General features: G+C 46.5%; 1 protein-coding gene across 1 annotated transcript in view; it reads left to right on the top strand.

The window, feature by feature from the left end:
* TNFAIP8L3 (TNF alpha induced protein 8 like 3) overlaps positions 1 to 14,069 on the top strand; it is a 37,570-nt gene extending 23,501 nt beyond the window's left edge. The window contains exon 2 of the mRNA XM_046010330.1: positions 12,055 to 14,069. Coding sequence (XP_045866286.1) covers positions 12,055 to 12,617 — 563 coding nt within the window. The 3' untranslated portion in view covers positions 12,618 to 14,069. The remainder of the gene's footprint in view (positions 1 to 12,054) is intronic.
* Positions 14,070 to 14,872: the final 803 nt, after the last annotated feature.

The raw sequence follows: 14,872 nt of genomic DNA, 5'->3' as shown, positions 1-14,872 counted from the left end.
GCCTGAAGATGACCTACTATCTAGACAGACCCAAGTTAACTTATTAGATGCAAGGGAGAGTCGGGGAGGGGATGAACAAGCTCTGGTTCAAGAAATCACGTAAGTAGATGTTGTGTTTGGTGCTGGTGGTTCTTCTACTGCAGTAAGACAAAAATAGCTCTCAAATCTCCAAAATTAACCTGTGGAGTTGGAGATGACTCAACCCCCAGCGACTTCACCCGTATCTGCCTCAGTTAGCTCTGCTAAGTAAAATCCTCACTCATTCACTTTTCAGAGCTGGCTGTAAATCAGTAGGAAAAACAAAATCAGTATGTAACTGTTGAAATATATAGCATTCCCTCTAAAAATGAAAGCAACATCTATCTTCAGGTTTTGATGAGTATGTGGCATTGTTCTATCACCTAATAAGAATGATTTTTGTAGTTAAATGATGAAATGTAAATCTCCTCGCTAGATGGGGACTTAAATTGAAGCCTATTTAATGTCTCAAATAAGTGAGAAATCACATTCGGGAACCAAGGATGATTTTCTGAAAGCAGGTGCCAGAAGGCCAAGATGGCAGGCTTTGTCTGGAGCTGATCTGAACTTGGGCCCAAGCAGTTCTCCTGCTTACTAGCCGCATAGCTGTGAGTGAATTACTTAAATCTACCGTGGTTCAGATTCCTCATCTGTAAAATGAGACTCCCCACCCCTCTCTTGAAGCACTCTTGGGAAGATCACATACGTGCTGCCCACCATCCCAGGTACGTAGTCTGTGCTCAGTAGTTAATAGTATCTGTGACGTGATTCTTAATTAAATGAGCTGCTCAGTGCTGATGGGTGGGGGGTTTGAAGGGGGTCTAAGACAAAATCAGATAAGGTGCTGATAGGTCTTACTTACAGCTGACCCTGCCAATCTCTCTTCACCTTACTTAGAACAAGAAGTTATTTCAAGGCCCAGGAATTTTTTGAAATGAAAACAAACAAACAACAACAACAACACACACACACACACACACACACACACACACACACACACACACACACAGTTGGTCTTCTCCTTAAAGATGATCAAGTGCTGCTCTTAAAGAGTAATTATTTGGGACACCTGGGAGGCTCAGTTGGTTAAGCATCTGCCTTCGGCTCAGGTCATGATTTCAGGGTGCTGGGATTGAGTCTGCACGTTGGGCTCTCTGCTCAGCAGGGAGCCTCCTTCTCCCTCTGCCTGCTGTTCCTCCTGCTTGTGCTCTCTCTCTGACAAATAAATAAATAAAATCAAAAAAAAAAAAAAAAAAAAAGGAAGAACGATTCAGTGCAAGGTGTTGCAACAATCAGAATCAGCTCTCCCGTAAGAAGTGTCCCGTTTTGATTACCATTGCTTTTCTACATTTTTGCACAGCATCCTGAAATGTCCTGTACAGCTGGGAAGATTCATCATGCTTGGACCCCCCAAAACACTCATTTCTAACCACTGGATGAATGACTCTCGAGGACTGAGCAGCCACCAAGGGCAAAGCCCAAACTCTGTGCCTGCTCCCAGGCCTGGGCCAACAGCAAGATTTCCAGCCAAGCCCGAGCTGGTTGGGAACAACTGGCCAGTGCGACACCCTGTCCTCCACGTTTGCTTATCTGGCAACCTAGTCCTTCTTCCTTCCACCCTCCCTCCCAGTCCGGCCATACCCAAGCCGCCTCTCACTTCCTGCCCTCATTTTTCACTTACTAGGAGGGGCAGTTTGGTGGCGGGCCCAAAGAGGGGAGAGAGAATCTCCAGGAGGGATACAGTATGGCCCCGACTACAGGGATTCCCAGCAAGCTGTGGATAGAGACTATGCTTTAACCAGCTAATATTAGGTAGTTACATTTTTAAGAAAGAACCTGTTTATCTCCAGGGATCCCCCATTGACAAATTCCTTAGGGAAGATGGGTCTCTTCACTGGCTCCTGCTTGATGGAAAGAGGTAGAGTTTGGGTGGGCAAATGGGACGCTCAGGGTGGGGCAGGTTGGAGTGAGGTGCCTACTGGGCAGGCTCCCATGACCTCCAGCCAGATTGCCCTAGGGCCCCGGAACTCAGCGTGCTAAAACTAAATTCATCCACCCCACAAGCTTCTAGATGCCTCTTCCAGTTGATGGTGCATTCCTTGCCCCCTGCCCTCAGTTAACCTAGAAGAAGCACTCAGCATCATCCTTGACTCATCCCTGTCCCCCCACAGTCATCCGTGCTGTTCCTGAGTACCCCTCCCCCTCACCCATGGGACAAGCTAAAATCACAATCACAAGCGCATTTCACTAATTATCATGGCTTCCTACTACCTTGGGGGAATATCTCAAGGCAAGTAAAAGTGTTTCAAATCATCTTAATAGAATTTTTGAAATTTTTACGGCCCGTTTCTTGTCAGATCTGATTAGATCATTACTTTTACCTTATAATTTGGCTGTGGAAAAGCTCTTACGATGAGAAGGATAATCGTCTACTCTGCCATTTCCTTGCTGTTCACTTATGCTGGCATGATTAGGGTATTGTCTTCAGTTTTGGTGCTTGCTGGAATCTTCTGAAATCACTGGTCCATGTTGTGAGGGTTTAGTTGAAACTAAATAATGTAATCACTGAGTCTGTTTAACCAAGCACACATAAACAAATGCTGAAATAAATCAAAACTTGTGAGAGGGGATAAACAAGTGAGGGATACATAAACACCCCCCAAATCCTGAGAGGGGGACTTTCCCCACTTCCCTTATGTCCCCCAGTCAGCCTGCATGTTCAGTGTTAGGAAAACTTCACTCCTCTCCTAAGGAGACAGAAACAGAGGTTCTAACATTTTCATTTTGCACACTGCTTCCCTGCATGTCAGGGTTACCCCACCTATAGGACCCACAAGCCACCTGCTTCTTACTGCAGTAGTGGAAATTGGGGGGACCTCAGGTCTCGGGCGCAGAGGTGAGCCCAGGAGATACGCACTCAAGGCAGGTGGCTCTCTTGGGTTGAGGGGGAGACCCAGCCTCAAAGAAGTCTCAGGGTGTGCTCAGGGGTGACCTGCAGTCAGAAAAATGCATTCCTCACCATCCCAGGCGATCCATGTTTTACTGTGATGCCTCTTAAACTATCCCAAAATATCTTTTTTAAGTCTCAAAAATGCCATCTCACGTATGAAAGAGACTAAACCAACAAAGGCTTTTTTTCATGGGCTTCTAAAGCTTTGGTCATTTCTCTGTGGAGAGAGGGAAGGATCCAGGTTTTTGCTTGTCCCCAACTCAAAGACCCCACCATCACTCAACGATCTCATTTCACTGTACCTCGTCTAGGGCCATGTTTTTAATGTTCCAGCAGTACACAAACCACAGCTTTATACAAGGAAAGGACAGTGCTTTCTAGCTGACTCCACTGGAGCTGCAATGACTCAATTAGTAGTTTTCCTGGAAACCATAACTCTTTAGGTTCACATTTCAAAACACTACTTAAGGTTGCTTAATAGTTTTGTCCCCATAACTACATAGGGACATCCAAGAACTGAAGCAGACCAGTGTCTTCTCTAGAAGGTTTTTTTGTCATTGTCATGGAGATCCAATCCTGCAGACCACCTCTCCCCCTAAGCCAACCCCTTCCCATCGTTCACACAGAGAACAGACAAGGAAGCAGGCAGGGAGAGGAGAGGGTGTCACTCTCCCCACTGGGTCCTGGCCTCTTGTCAGTAGTGAAGGAGGGAGCCTGCGGGACATGACCAGTCCAGTCAGCTTTTCTGGTTGTGTGTGCAGGTGAATAGAGAGGAAGGTGCTCATGAAAGTTCCAGTAGTTTGTGTGTGAGGCTGCTACATCCGAAGGAGGCGTGCTTTTTTCCCCAACAGTTACATGTAGGTGACTGAGTGCCAGAAATTTGGACTACCACTGATCACCCTCTGCTCAGGGTCTTGCCCTTCCCATGTTCCTTGTCTGCTGGGTCTCATGTTTCAACAGATGGTGCTTATTAAGTGCCACACATTGTTTGCCTCTGGGTACCGTCTCCACTCCTAACTTCTCCTTCTCACTGTTAGCTCACTGTCTTCCTTGCTATCATCATCTTAGGCTGTTTACAGAAGTGACATGATCCCGTGTACAGCACAGGCCATGACAGATAAATTTCCAGTTTTATTATTTTGACACAGCTATCCACACACACCTTCCCCACACTCCTTTACTAGAAGTGGAGAAGTAACAGAGTCGAGAGTAGGGAGAGGTGGGTGGAGTCTGTCCCCCAGCCCCTCTATGCCTCAGCACATCCTGGGTGGATGCTCAGAGCTCCTCTTCCCTTATAACCAGCGTTTGCTTTATTTTTCCCCAAATGTACTACCTGGTCTTACCACGCTAGAGCTCATCTGCCTCTTTTTCTGCCCACTCGCCCAGCTCGGTAAGATCTTCCTGCTGTGTGTCACCACCGTTTGGCATTTCACCATCTGGGAGAGCTTAGTGTTGTCTCAAATGTGGAAACATCACTTGTACTATGGCTGAACATCATTTATAGAAGCATCAACTCAGCCGGCCCCAGCACTTTTCCGTTCAGTGAGAGACCCACTTAAATTATCTTTTGCTTTCTCTCTCCAAACTAAATGGCCACCATTGTCACACCAGTCTCCCAACATGGCTCTGGTACTTTTATTTTCTTTGTGAATATTCCAAGAGGACTTATTCTCAGAGCACTGACCTCGCATTGCTCTCACTTGAGCTTCTCCATCAACCTTAGTGTAAGGAAACCCCTGTTATGCTTCAGTGATCAATTTCACAGCTTCCTCCATCTTGTCTCATGGTACTGGCCAGGGGAGCTATATAGTAGCTGCATGATCACATTTTTATCTCCATTCTCAGAGACTCTGAGGTGTTGTAAACAACTCCTTAGCTTTTGTGGCTGGGGAATGGGAACTTTTGTACAAACATGGTTAAGAGAATTATCCCTGGCCAGAACAGCCCTCCAAAGGCTTGTACACAGCAACAAGGGGACAGCCTGCGCCAAGACCTAACCTGGATCTCTTGGTGTGTTTTTTTTTTTTTTTCCCTTTTTATTTATTTTTTTTTTCAGCGTAACAGTATTCATTCTTTTTGCACAACACCCAGTGCTCCATGCAAAACGTGCCCTCCCCATCACCCACCACCTGTTCCCCCAACCTCCCACCCCTGACCCTTCTCTTGGTGTTTTCCCAAAACAAATATGTGTCCACCAGTTAGGCCTGTTTCCCCAAATATCCAAATACACTTCCAACCCTGGCTCCCAAAACTTGCATTCTTTCTCTCAGCCAGCACTGTTTCTCTCTGATAGATCACCCACATAGTCCCCCCTGCAGAAGGCTGAGAGAGAAGAATGAAGAGAAGGAATTCTCTGTGCAAAAGTCTTCTGAAGACGACTGCCCCTCTGGCTCTCCTCATTGTACACACCCTCCCTTTAATCATGCACACATGTTGGAGACATTGGCTCTCCTTGGCCCTGCCCAGCCGATCCCTGGGATTTGTAAAAGTTGACCGGAGTGTCTTGATTTTATTTCTCTCAATCCTATCCCAGCATTTCTCATAATATATACAAGATGATTTTGTGTGTATACAAATTTTGTAAGGTTCAGGAAGTTTGAGAAGTGGGTAGACTAAAAAAACTACACAGGTATTTTTTTATTATTATTTATTTTTTATTTTTTTATAAATATATAATGTATTTTTATCCCCAGGGGTACAGGCCTCTGAATTGCCAGGTTCACACACTTCACAGCACTCACCCTAGCTCATACCCTCCCCAGTGTCCATAACCCCACTCCCCCTCTCCCAACACCTCCTCCCCCCAGCAACCCTCAGTTGAGTCACTTATGGTTTGTCTCCCTCCCAATCCCATACACAGGTATCTTTACTGTGGGTCTTCTCAAAGCCTTTAATAAGCTACCGGGTATGGCAAAGCCTCAAAAGCCAACCATAATCTGTGGTCATACACAAAGTCATTGTAACTCACCACAGATCCTTCTCTCCCAGAGCACCTAGCAGGATGAGTGTTCTGGCGGATCCGTATTAGCCATGTCCTGATCATGCCAGAGTCACCTTGCAAGCTTGCATTACCAGCCATCTCCTGAAGCTTTTCCTACTGGCAGTCTGGGGTAGAGTGGGAGAATCTACTTGTTTTTGTTGTTTCTTAAAGCTTTCTTGGTCATTTTGATGATCCATAGCACTTGGGTTCCTCTGCTCTAGACTGTTGCTATTTCGGGCTTCAGAGATGCCACACCTGTGACCCTCCTGAGCCCTCAACCCTGGAAGCCTGTACCCTAAGTCCCCTTAAACATAAATAACACATTCTTATACAGTAGAGATGACTGAAAACTTAGCAGGAAAACCACCCCAAGCCTTTGTGATTAGGGGGAAATTACTGGCCTGTACATTTGACTTTAGAAACCACTTTGTAACATGGTAGCCACCCCTACCTGTCCACATTCAAGTCCCCCTTTAGCTGTCCCCAGCTGTTCTCACTCAATCCATTCTGGGACATTTTGTATGTTTCTGCATTTTGATTCATTTGTCTGTGTCTCCCATCCCTGTGGGACCATATTCAGAGCAGGACCCAAATGGATATTTTGGGGTGATTTCCTCCATAAGCACTTCATACAGAGCCAAGCTAGCCATACTATTAGGCAGACTAATTTAGCCAAACCAGTTTATGGCCAGACTAATAGGAAGTGCTCAATAACTACAGAGCAACCAAAGGACAAAAGGGACTTTGCCCAAAATGAGCAAAAGGGATTAAGTTTACAGAAATGAAAAGCAGAGAGAACGGCAGAAAATCGGTAAATGTGGCAACATGAGCATACAACTTACCTGCTGAGATGATAGGCAGGTATGTATAATTTTCTACCACCCTCAGAAATTTTTCTTCAATTCTCTGTTCAATTGTTAACTCAATGATATATGCATCACTCTTGGTTTCGGAATAGAGTGACCGAGTTTTCCCAACGTCCCTGCCACTGATCTAGTTCCAGCCCCAAAAGTCCACCATATGGGAAACCCCTCCATCCTGGCAGACCAGGGCAGCTGGTGGCTCTACTCAAAAGACAAAAAGAATCCCCTGACCAGATAAACTTGCTACATCACATCTATCCACCTGAAATATTGCTGCTGTAACAAAGCAAATTACCACAAACTTAGTGGCTTCAAACAACACAAATGTATCCAATTATACCTCTAGAGAATAGAAATCCCAAGTGGGTTTCACAGGGCTAAAAATCAGTGTATCCACAGGGCTACACTGGAGGCCCTAGGGGAGATTGTGTTTCCTTCCCTTTTCTAGTTTCTTGAAGCCAGCCATTTTCCTTGACTGGTGGCTCTCTCCTTTATCTTAGCCAATGACTACATCACTTTGACCTTATACTTCCACCATCACATCCCACCTCTGTGTTCCATGCTCTCCTGCCTCCCTCCTTCACTTTGAAAGACTCTTGTGATTGTATCAGGCTGACTGGATGATCCAAGGGTAATTTCTCCATCCCCAAGCCCTTAACTCAATCCCATCTGCAAAGTCTCTTTTGCTGGGTCACACAGTTTCCAGGGACCAAGACACGGACATCTTGGGGCTGGGGGTTATTTTGCCTACCACACCCAACCCTCTCAAAGTTGATAAAACACCTCAGTGTATTAAAGGAGTGTTTTAAAGTCTCACAGGAAAAGAATCTAACTGCTTAACCCAGTATTTTCCAAACTTATTTGGTCAAGAATCTCCTTACCCCAAAGAGTGCTTTTTTTCACCTCTTGGAATCCTGCTGCTCTTGCTGAAGAGAATTCCATGTAGTGAGTGCACTGAGAGTCCAGACCTCCCATGTGATGTGCAGACGAGGATGATTTTGAGGGAACTGATTTATAGATTCGATTCGTCTTTCTCACCTCAATGCATACTCTTTTCTACACTTTCCTACCTGAGGAACAACCTGGGGTCAAAGCATGGTGGACCTCTCTCCTTTCCACTCTTGTAGTCAGAGTTCTAACCCATGAACACTCAGATGGGGACTGACTGACATGCAGCCGGGGTGCAGAACCTCCCTGGTCAGACACAGGGAGGACAGGAAGCTCTGGTGCTGGTGGTGCCTCTTTGAATCAAGGTGCCATAATCCACCCCTACACATCTCATTTGGAAGTGCATCCCCAATAAAAATTTATTTTTTATGTTTACCAACATTTTAATATTATATGTTGTACCCCAAAACAAAATAGCTTACTCTAGAAGAAATGTTTTAAGGCATGAAGATTTATGATCACTGGAATCATCTTTTAATTTAAATTTCTTGTATGCATCCTTTGGCTGTGGAGAATTATGATTAATTGATCAAATAAAGCATTTTCAAGCATAAAAATACATTAAAATTCTCTGGGTGTCATGTCATAGAGATAAGGGGGGGAGAACAATGTAATATTTCTAATTTTTTTAAAAATTTTATTTATTTGTCAGAGAGAGAGAGCGCCCAAGCAGGGGGAGCAGGAGGCAAAGGGAGAGGGAGAAGCAGGCTCCCCACAGAGCAGGGAGCCTCACGCAGGGCTCTATTCCAGGACCTCGGGATCATGACCTAAGCCAAAGACAGACACTTAACTGACTGAGCCACCCGGGCGTCCCTAACATTTCTGATTTTTAAAGAAGAGCTTGCTCTTAACATTTTAAAATGGACAATAATGGGTGTTATATCACTGTAGTGCTATGTTATTTTGGACATATTTAAAAGAATGCTTTAACAGGCTAATTTTTAAATATTCACTTTATAATATCTAGAAATTATATCTATTAACAAATTATAACTATTTAACCTTAAGGTGAAAAATACTTGCTGTCAAGGGTGCAAGGAGGTACATAGTTTTTTCAAAATTCTTATGGGAGTATATGAGCAAAAGGTGTGATAGCTACTGGTCGAAAGAAGAATGTTCGCATTGCTGGAGGGGAAAAGACTAGCAAGGAAGCCTTGGTAAAAGTGTCAGCTTCATTTCATCTAGGTTGCCATGGAATGGGAGAAGATATTTGCAAATGACAGTACAGACAAAGGGCTGATATCCAGGATCTATAAAGAACTCCTCAGACTCAACACACACAAAACAGATAATCATGTCAAAAAATGGGCAGAAGATATGAACAGACACTTCTCCAATGAAGACATACAAATGGCTAACAGACACATGAAAAAATGTTCATCATCACTAGCCATCAGGGAGATTCAAATTAAAACCACATTGAGATACCACCGTACACCAGTTAGAATGGCCAAAATTAACAAGACAGTAAATAATGTGTGTTGGAGAGGATGTGGAGAAAGGGGAACCCTCTTACACTGTTGGTGGGAATGCAAGTTCATACAGCTACTTTGGAGAACAGTGTGGAGATTCCTGAAGAAATTAAAAATAGAGGTTCCCTATGACCCTGCAATTGCACTACTGGGTATTTACCCCAAAGATATGGATGTAGTGAAAAGAAGGGCCATCTGTACCCCAATGTTCATAGCAGCAATGGCCATGGTCGCCAAACTGTGGAAAGAACCAAGATGCCCTTCAACAGACAAATGGATAAAGAAGATGTGGTCCATATACACGATGGAGTATTATGCTTCCATCAGAAAGGATGAATACCCAACTTTTGTAGCAACATGGACAGGACTGGAAGAGATTATACTGAGTGAAATAAGTCAAGCAGAGAGAGTCAAGTATCATATGGTTTCACTTATTTGTGGAGCATAAGAAATAACACGGAGGACATGGGGAGATGGAGAGGAGAAGGGAGCTGGGGGAAATAGAAGGGGGAGACGAATCATATGAGACTGTGGACTCTGAAAAACAATCTGAGGGTTTTGAAGGGGGGGGTTGGGTGAGTCTGGTGATGGGCATTAAGGGCGCACGTAATGCATGGAGCACTGGGTGTGGTACATAAACAATGAATTCTGGTACACTGAAAAGAAATTAAAAAAAAAAAAGTGTCAGCTTCAGCTAACAGAGTGAGAACCCTGAAAGCGCCTGGTGCACTCAGCACTCCTTCCCTGCCCCCATCCCCGCACCCAGAGCCACCAGTGCCTGAGGCCCTGGGCACACAGGAGGGCTAGACCAGGGCTCCCCTGTTGGTTTCCTTTGCACCTTGACTGTAGGCAGCGTCCAGCGTCAGGGTCATTTGACTGGGAAGTTGCTTGAAGATTCTGTGGTTTCAGACTTTAAAAGAGCATGCACTCCCTGGGCTGTAGGATGCTCCTGGCCTCGACTGACTGCCCGACTGCTGCTGAGCCTGCCACGCCGGCCCCCCTCCAGCCCAAGCCCCATGGGGCCTGGGCCTGCAGGGATAAGCCCCAGAGCAGTAGAGCTGTCCTGAAAAGGCCCAGAGCTGAGGGAGCAAGGTGGGGCCCATGGGGAGGGGGGAAGTGGGTGCGGGGAATGTGTGGGAGCCTTGTTTAAATTGTGTGAGAGTGTTTTTTGAGTCTGTCCGTGAGACCCAAGCATCTGGGTGTTAATCACTGAGCACTGAGCCATAAGCCCCAGGTGGGCAGACCGTGTGGAACATGGGGGCGGCCAGGCAAGGGTTGCGGGGCCTGACTGGCTTGTATGGCCATGTGTCCACTCTGCCTGTCCTGTTACTTCCCTGTGGCCACAGAGCACTGGATACAATCTCTTTAGATCCTAGAAGGGTCTTCAGTCCTCAAAGGAAAACTTTTTTAATATAAATTCGCACTGTATTTTACTACCTTCTTCTTCTGCAGTGTTTCTCTGGTATTTCATCCAGCAGATGCCACTTCATCCCTGTGCCCAAAACAGAGCTGGGTGTTGTGGGAGACACCGTCTCCACCCTCGGGCAACCCCCCTCTCCTCTGGGCCAGTAATACACATACACGCTGTAGCGGGATGGGCAGTGGGTTTTTGATGTCAGCTCTAGCTAACTGCCCACACCACAGAGTAGTTCATCAAATCTAAGGCATCACTGATTGTAAGAGGTTCTTTTATGTGCTCTTAAGAAAGAAAAAGGTGCTGCCAATTAAATTGTGAGTGACTGCTTTCTTTTTTACTTAGAAATGTTATACTTATTGAAAGGTCCTTTTGGACTTGCTTAGACATAGGGTTTGTTTTGTTTTTTTTAATCTTTTACTCTTGTTCATTCATAAAGTGGAAAAGAAGAGAACCTGACTGACTTTGGTTGTTATAAGCTTCTTCACATTCAGGGTACTACTTGTCTGAAGCATCTTTGACTTGGAGTTGTTGGTGTGTGTGTTTCGCACGCAGTGCCCTTCTGTTGTCTCTGCCAACTGAGGGCATCTGAGTGCTCTTGAATTTTCTCCCCAATCTCTGGCTCCTGTTGTGCAGATTGCTTGTGTATAGATAAAGACAACCACAGTGCATGTGTCCCTGGCAACAGTGACTGTAAGACACACAACAATTTCCTAGATAGAGAACATGAAAAAAAAATACACCTTAGACTCAAATTATGGGTTCTGAGACTCAGTCAAAAAGACTGCCATGATCGGGCATCCATGTCCATCCAGGGAATGGCGTTGGCGTCGTGTGACGTGCTTGTTGCAGTAATTTGCACAACTGAATAGTGCAGTTCTCTGTGAGTTAAGAGGGTCAGGAAAGCATTGTGCAGGAAGTAGGTATAAAAAGGTAAGATTTGGCCTAGAGAAGAGGAGGCCACTTCCAGAGAAGGAAGAGGGTGATTAGAAGATTCAAGAGGATTGGGGCACCTGGGTGGCTCAGTGGGTTAAAGCCTCTGCCTTCGCCCTAGGCCATGATCCCAGAGTCCTGGGATGGAGCCCTGCATCAGGCTCTCTGCTTAGCAGGGAGCCTGCTTCCTCCTCTCTCTCTGCCTGCCTCTCTGCCTACTTGTGATCTCTGTCTGTCAAATAAATAAAATTAAAAGAAAAAAAAGATTTAGAAGATTCAAGAGGATAAACAAGCATGGTATGTTGAGAGGACAATGTAGCAATCCCAGGCTTGGGTGGAGTTTGGTCAGGGAGTGGTGGGATATAAAGTCTTGTTTTTGTTCTAGGAACGTAAGTTCAAATTATCGTGTTTCACTTGTAGAATCATAATAAACAGCTCTCATATTTCTCTAACTTTTCTCTCTTTCCTCACACTAGGTCCCGATGTTTTTAGTTCAAAGAACCTTGCCCTTCAAGCCCAGAAGAAGATCCTGAGCAAAATCGCCAGCAAAACCATGGCGAATATGTTGATCGATGACACCAGCAGCGAGATCTTCGATGAGCTCTACAAAGTCACAAAAGAGCACACCCACAACAAGAAGGAAGCCCACAAAATCATGAAAGACTTGATCAAGGTGGCAATCAAAATCGGAATCCTCTACCGACACAACCAGTTCAGCCAGGAGGAGGTGGTCGTTGTGGAGAAGCTCAGGAAGAAGCTGAACCAGACCGCCATGACCATCGTCAGCTTCTACGAGGTGGAATACACGTTTGACAAGAACGTGCTCTCCAAGCTCCTGCACGAGTGCAAGGACCTGGTGCATGAACTGGTGCAGCGACACCTGACGCCCCGGACCCACGGGCGCATCAACCACGTCTTCAACCACTTTGCCGACGTGGAGTTCCTCTCCACCCTTTATAGTCTTGATGGAGACTGTCGGCCCAACCTCAAGAGAATGTGTGAAGGAATCAATAAGTTGCTAGATGAGAAAGTCCTCTGAATGCCTTCTCTCCTCCCGGACTTTGCTGAGTTCCGGTTGCAGCACCAGTGTGGTCCAGGTTCGAATCAAGAAAACAGGAAACCCTTGTCCGAGATGCCCGTGTCCTACCCTAGTTCCCCGTCTGCCGTTGATGCCAGATTTCACTCAGGTGTGTTTCTTCCTTGAGCCCACTGACAAGCTCTGTACTTCCAGGCACCTTGGTCAGCCAGCCCAAAGGACATTTCATCTCTTCTCAGCGAAGGCTGCTGTGCTCATCGAGGTGAGCTCGCTTCATCTTGGGGAGCAGAAGGAGCCCTGGACCAGGAGCTGGAGGACACGGATTCGGTTCCTGGCTTCACTGGGACAGCCATCCTCAGGATCCTGGGACCACAATGCCCACCTGCCCACCTCCCAGGGCTGCTGGGAGGTTCAAATGAGGCAACATATGTCCACACTTTTGAAAACTCTAATATAAGGTCTCATTATTTTCTCTCTGGAGTGTGAGATGGATCCACCTGGATTTAGACTACTAAGCAGCAGAGAAGAAAAGAATAATAGTATCTAGTGGGCCGGGTTTACAGTCTGTCTCTAGATGTGCTGTTTCAGACACAAATGAATACAAAGGTATGAAAAAGCATAGCAGCAAACTGGAAAAATGTTTTCCAAGAGCTGTGTTTTTAGGTCCCAGATGCAGGTTTATGATCCTGCAGAGGGAGTCTTTCCAGTGGGGTGGGGGTGTGGAGATTTTCCCACTCCTGACGCAGGGGCAGAGAACTGTGCTCCCTGCAGGCTAGGCCTCCCCCTCTGAGGGGCGCCGCCCATGAGGTGAGGTGTGGGAGGACTCATCCTGGCAGCGTGGGAGCGCGGGCAGAAGGAACCCCTATCCACCTCTCCTGGCCTTTCACATCCCATTGTGCTAGTTTCTTTGGTTCATCAATAAATTGAAACTACCCTTCGAACAAGAGGTTTTGGAGTTGTGGTTCCAAAATAAAATACCTTGGAGTTAGATTAGAATAGGTTAAGAACAATGGGATTGAAAGGCAGACAGTGCTGGGCAGGAGCTGTGCACTCAGACTCTAGGGCACACTGGGAGGGCAGGCACAAAGGGGGCCCCGGGAAAGCTCGCTCACAGACATGTGGCCACCTTCTCTGACCTGCTCCCAGCCTCGCTTTCACGTTGTGGCTTCTGACATATTTTTATCAACTCTTAACAAACATCAGGACAGGGTATTTGCTGCCTTCTCCTGCCTGCAGGACACCACGTTAGGAGACTTGCTCTCCCTGCATCACCTCCCATCCCGCTCTGCTTCTGGTACCTGATGATTATGTCAAAATACCACAGTAGCTCCGCCGCTGGCTCAGCCCATCAGAAGACGGCTTGTGGGAGGCTGTGAGGTGACATCCTATGAGCCTCCAGTGGCCATGCTGCCTCGTGCCAGCATCAGTGCACACCATCAGTTAAGTTCTTCCACTTCCAGCACTCAAAAGTAGTTCATAGGAGGGGCGCCTGGGGGGCTCAGTCCGTTAAGCATCTGGCTTCAGCTCAGGTCATGAACTCAGGGTCTTGGGATGGAGCCTCACGTTGGGCTTCCTGCTCAGCAGGCAGTCTGCTTCCCCCTCTGCTCCTCCCCACTCACGCTCACTTTCACTCGCTCACTCTCAAATAAATATTTAAAAATAAAATTAAAACTAATTCATAGGAAGGATGACCAGGAGGGAATAGGGACCAGGTAAGTCAGCCCCTAGCACCCCCTCACAGACCTGAGGACTGAACTTTGATACCTGGGCCCATGTGGGCTGGGGACATGGTTCGGCAATGGAAGCTGCAGGTGGCAGGCTCCTTCCTTCCCAGTCACCCACCAGGCAGCAAGCAGACCGGCAACAGCTGAATTTTCACTTGGAGTCTTCAATGCCTGCCTTGGTGTACTCGTCTAATTAAGGACTCCTTCCTAGTTTTAGAGATGGTTCTAGAAGCAGCAGGTCCTTTTTCACTAAGCAGCTACCCAGGGAAATCAGACCCAGCAGGACTGGGTGGAACTATCTTCTGCCCCATCTGAGACACAGCAGGGAAGAAGGTGGCCACTCCACAGGCCACCGCACACATCAGTTTCTGACAGTCTGTGAGTCTCTAAGGAAACTGGGTCCTCCTTGTTCTCATCAGAGAAGGACCACCACTTCCACCAGCATGTCTCAGTGGGTTCAAAAGCAGAGCATAGACCAAAATCTGTTCTGCTTCCTTAGACACCCCCACCCCCGCCGCCCCGCACTGAGGCAGC

The sequence above is a fragment of the Meles meles genome, chromosome 6, assembly GCF_922984935.1.
Source record: "Meles meles chromosome 6, mMelMel3.1 paternal haplotype, whole genome shotgun sequence".
NCBI lineage: Eukaryota > Metazoa > Chordata > Mammalia > Carnivora > Mustelidae > Meles > Meles meles.
This window is presented reverse-complemented; position numbering and strand designations above follow the sequence as displayed.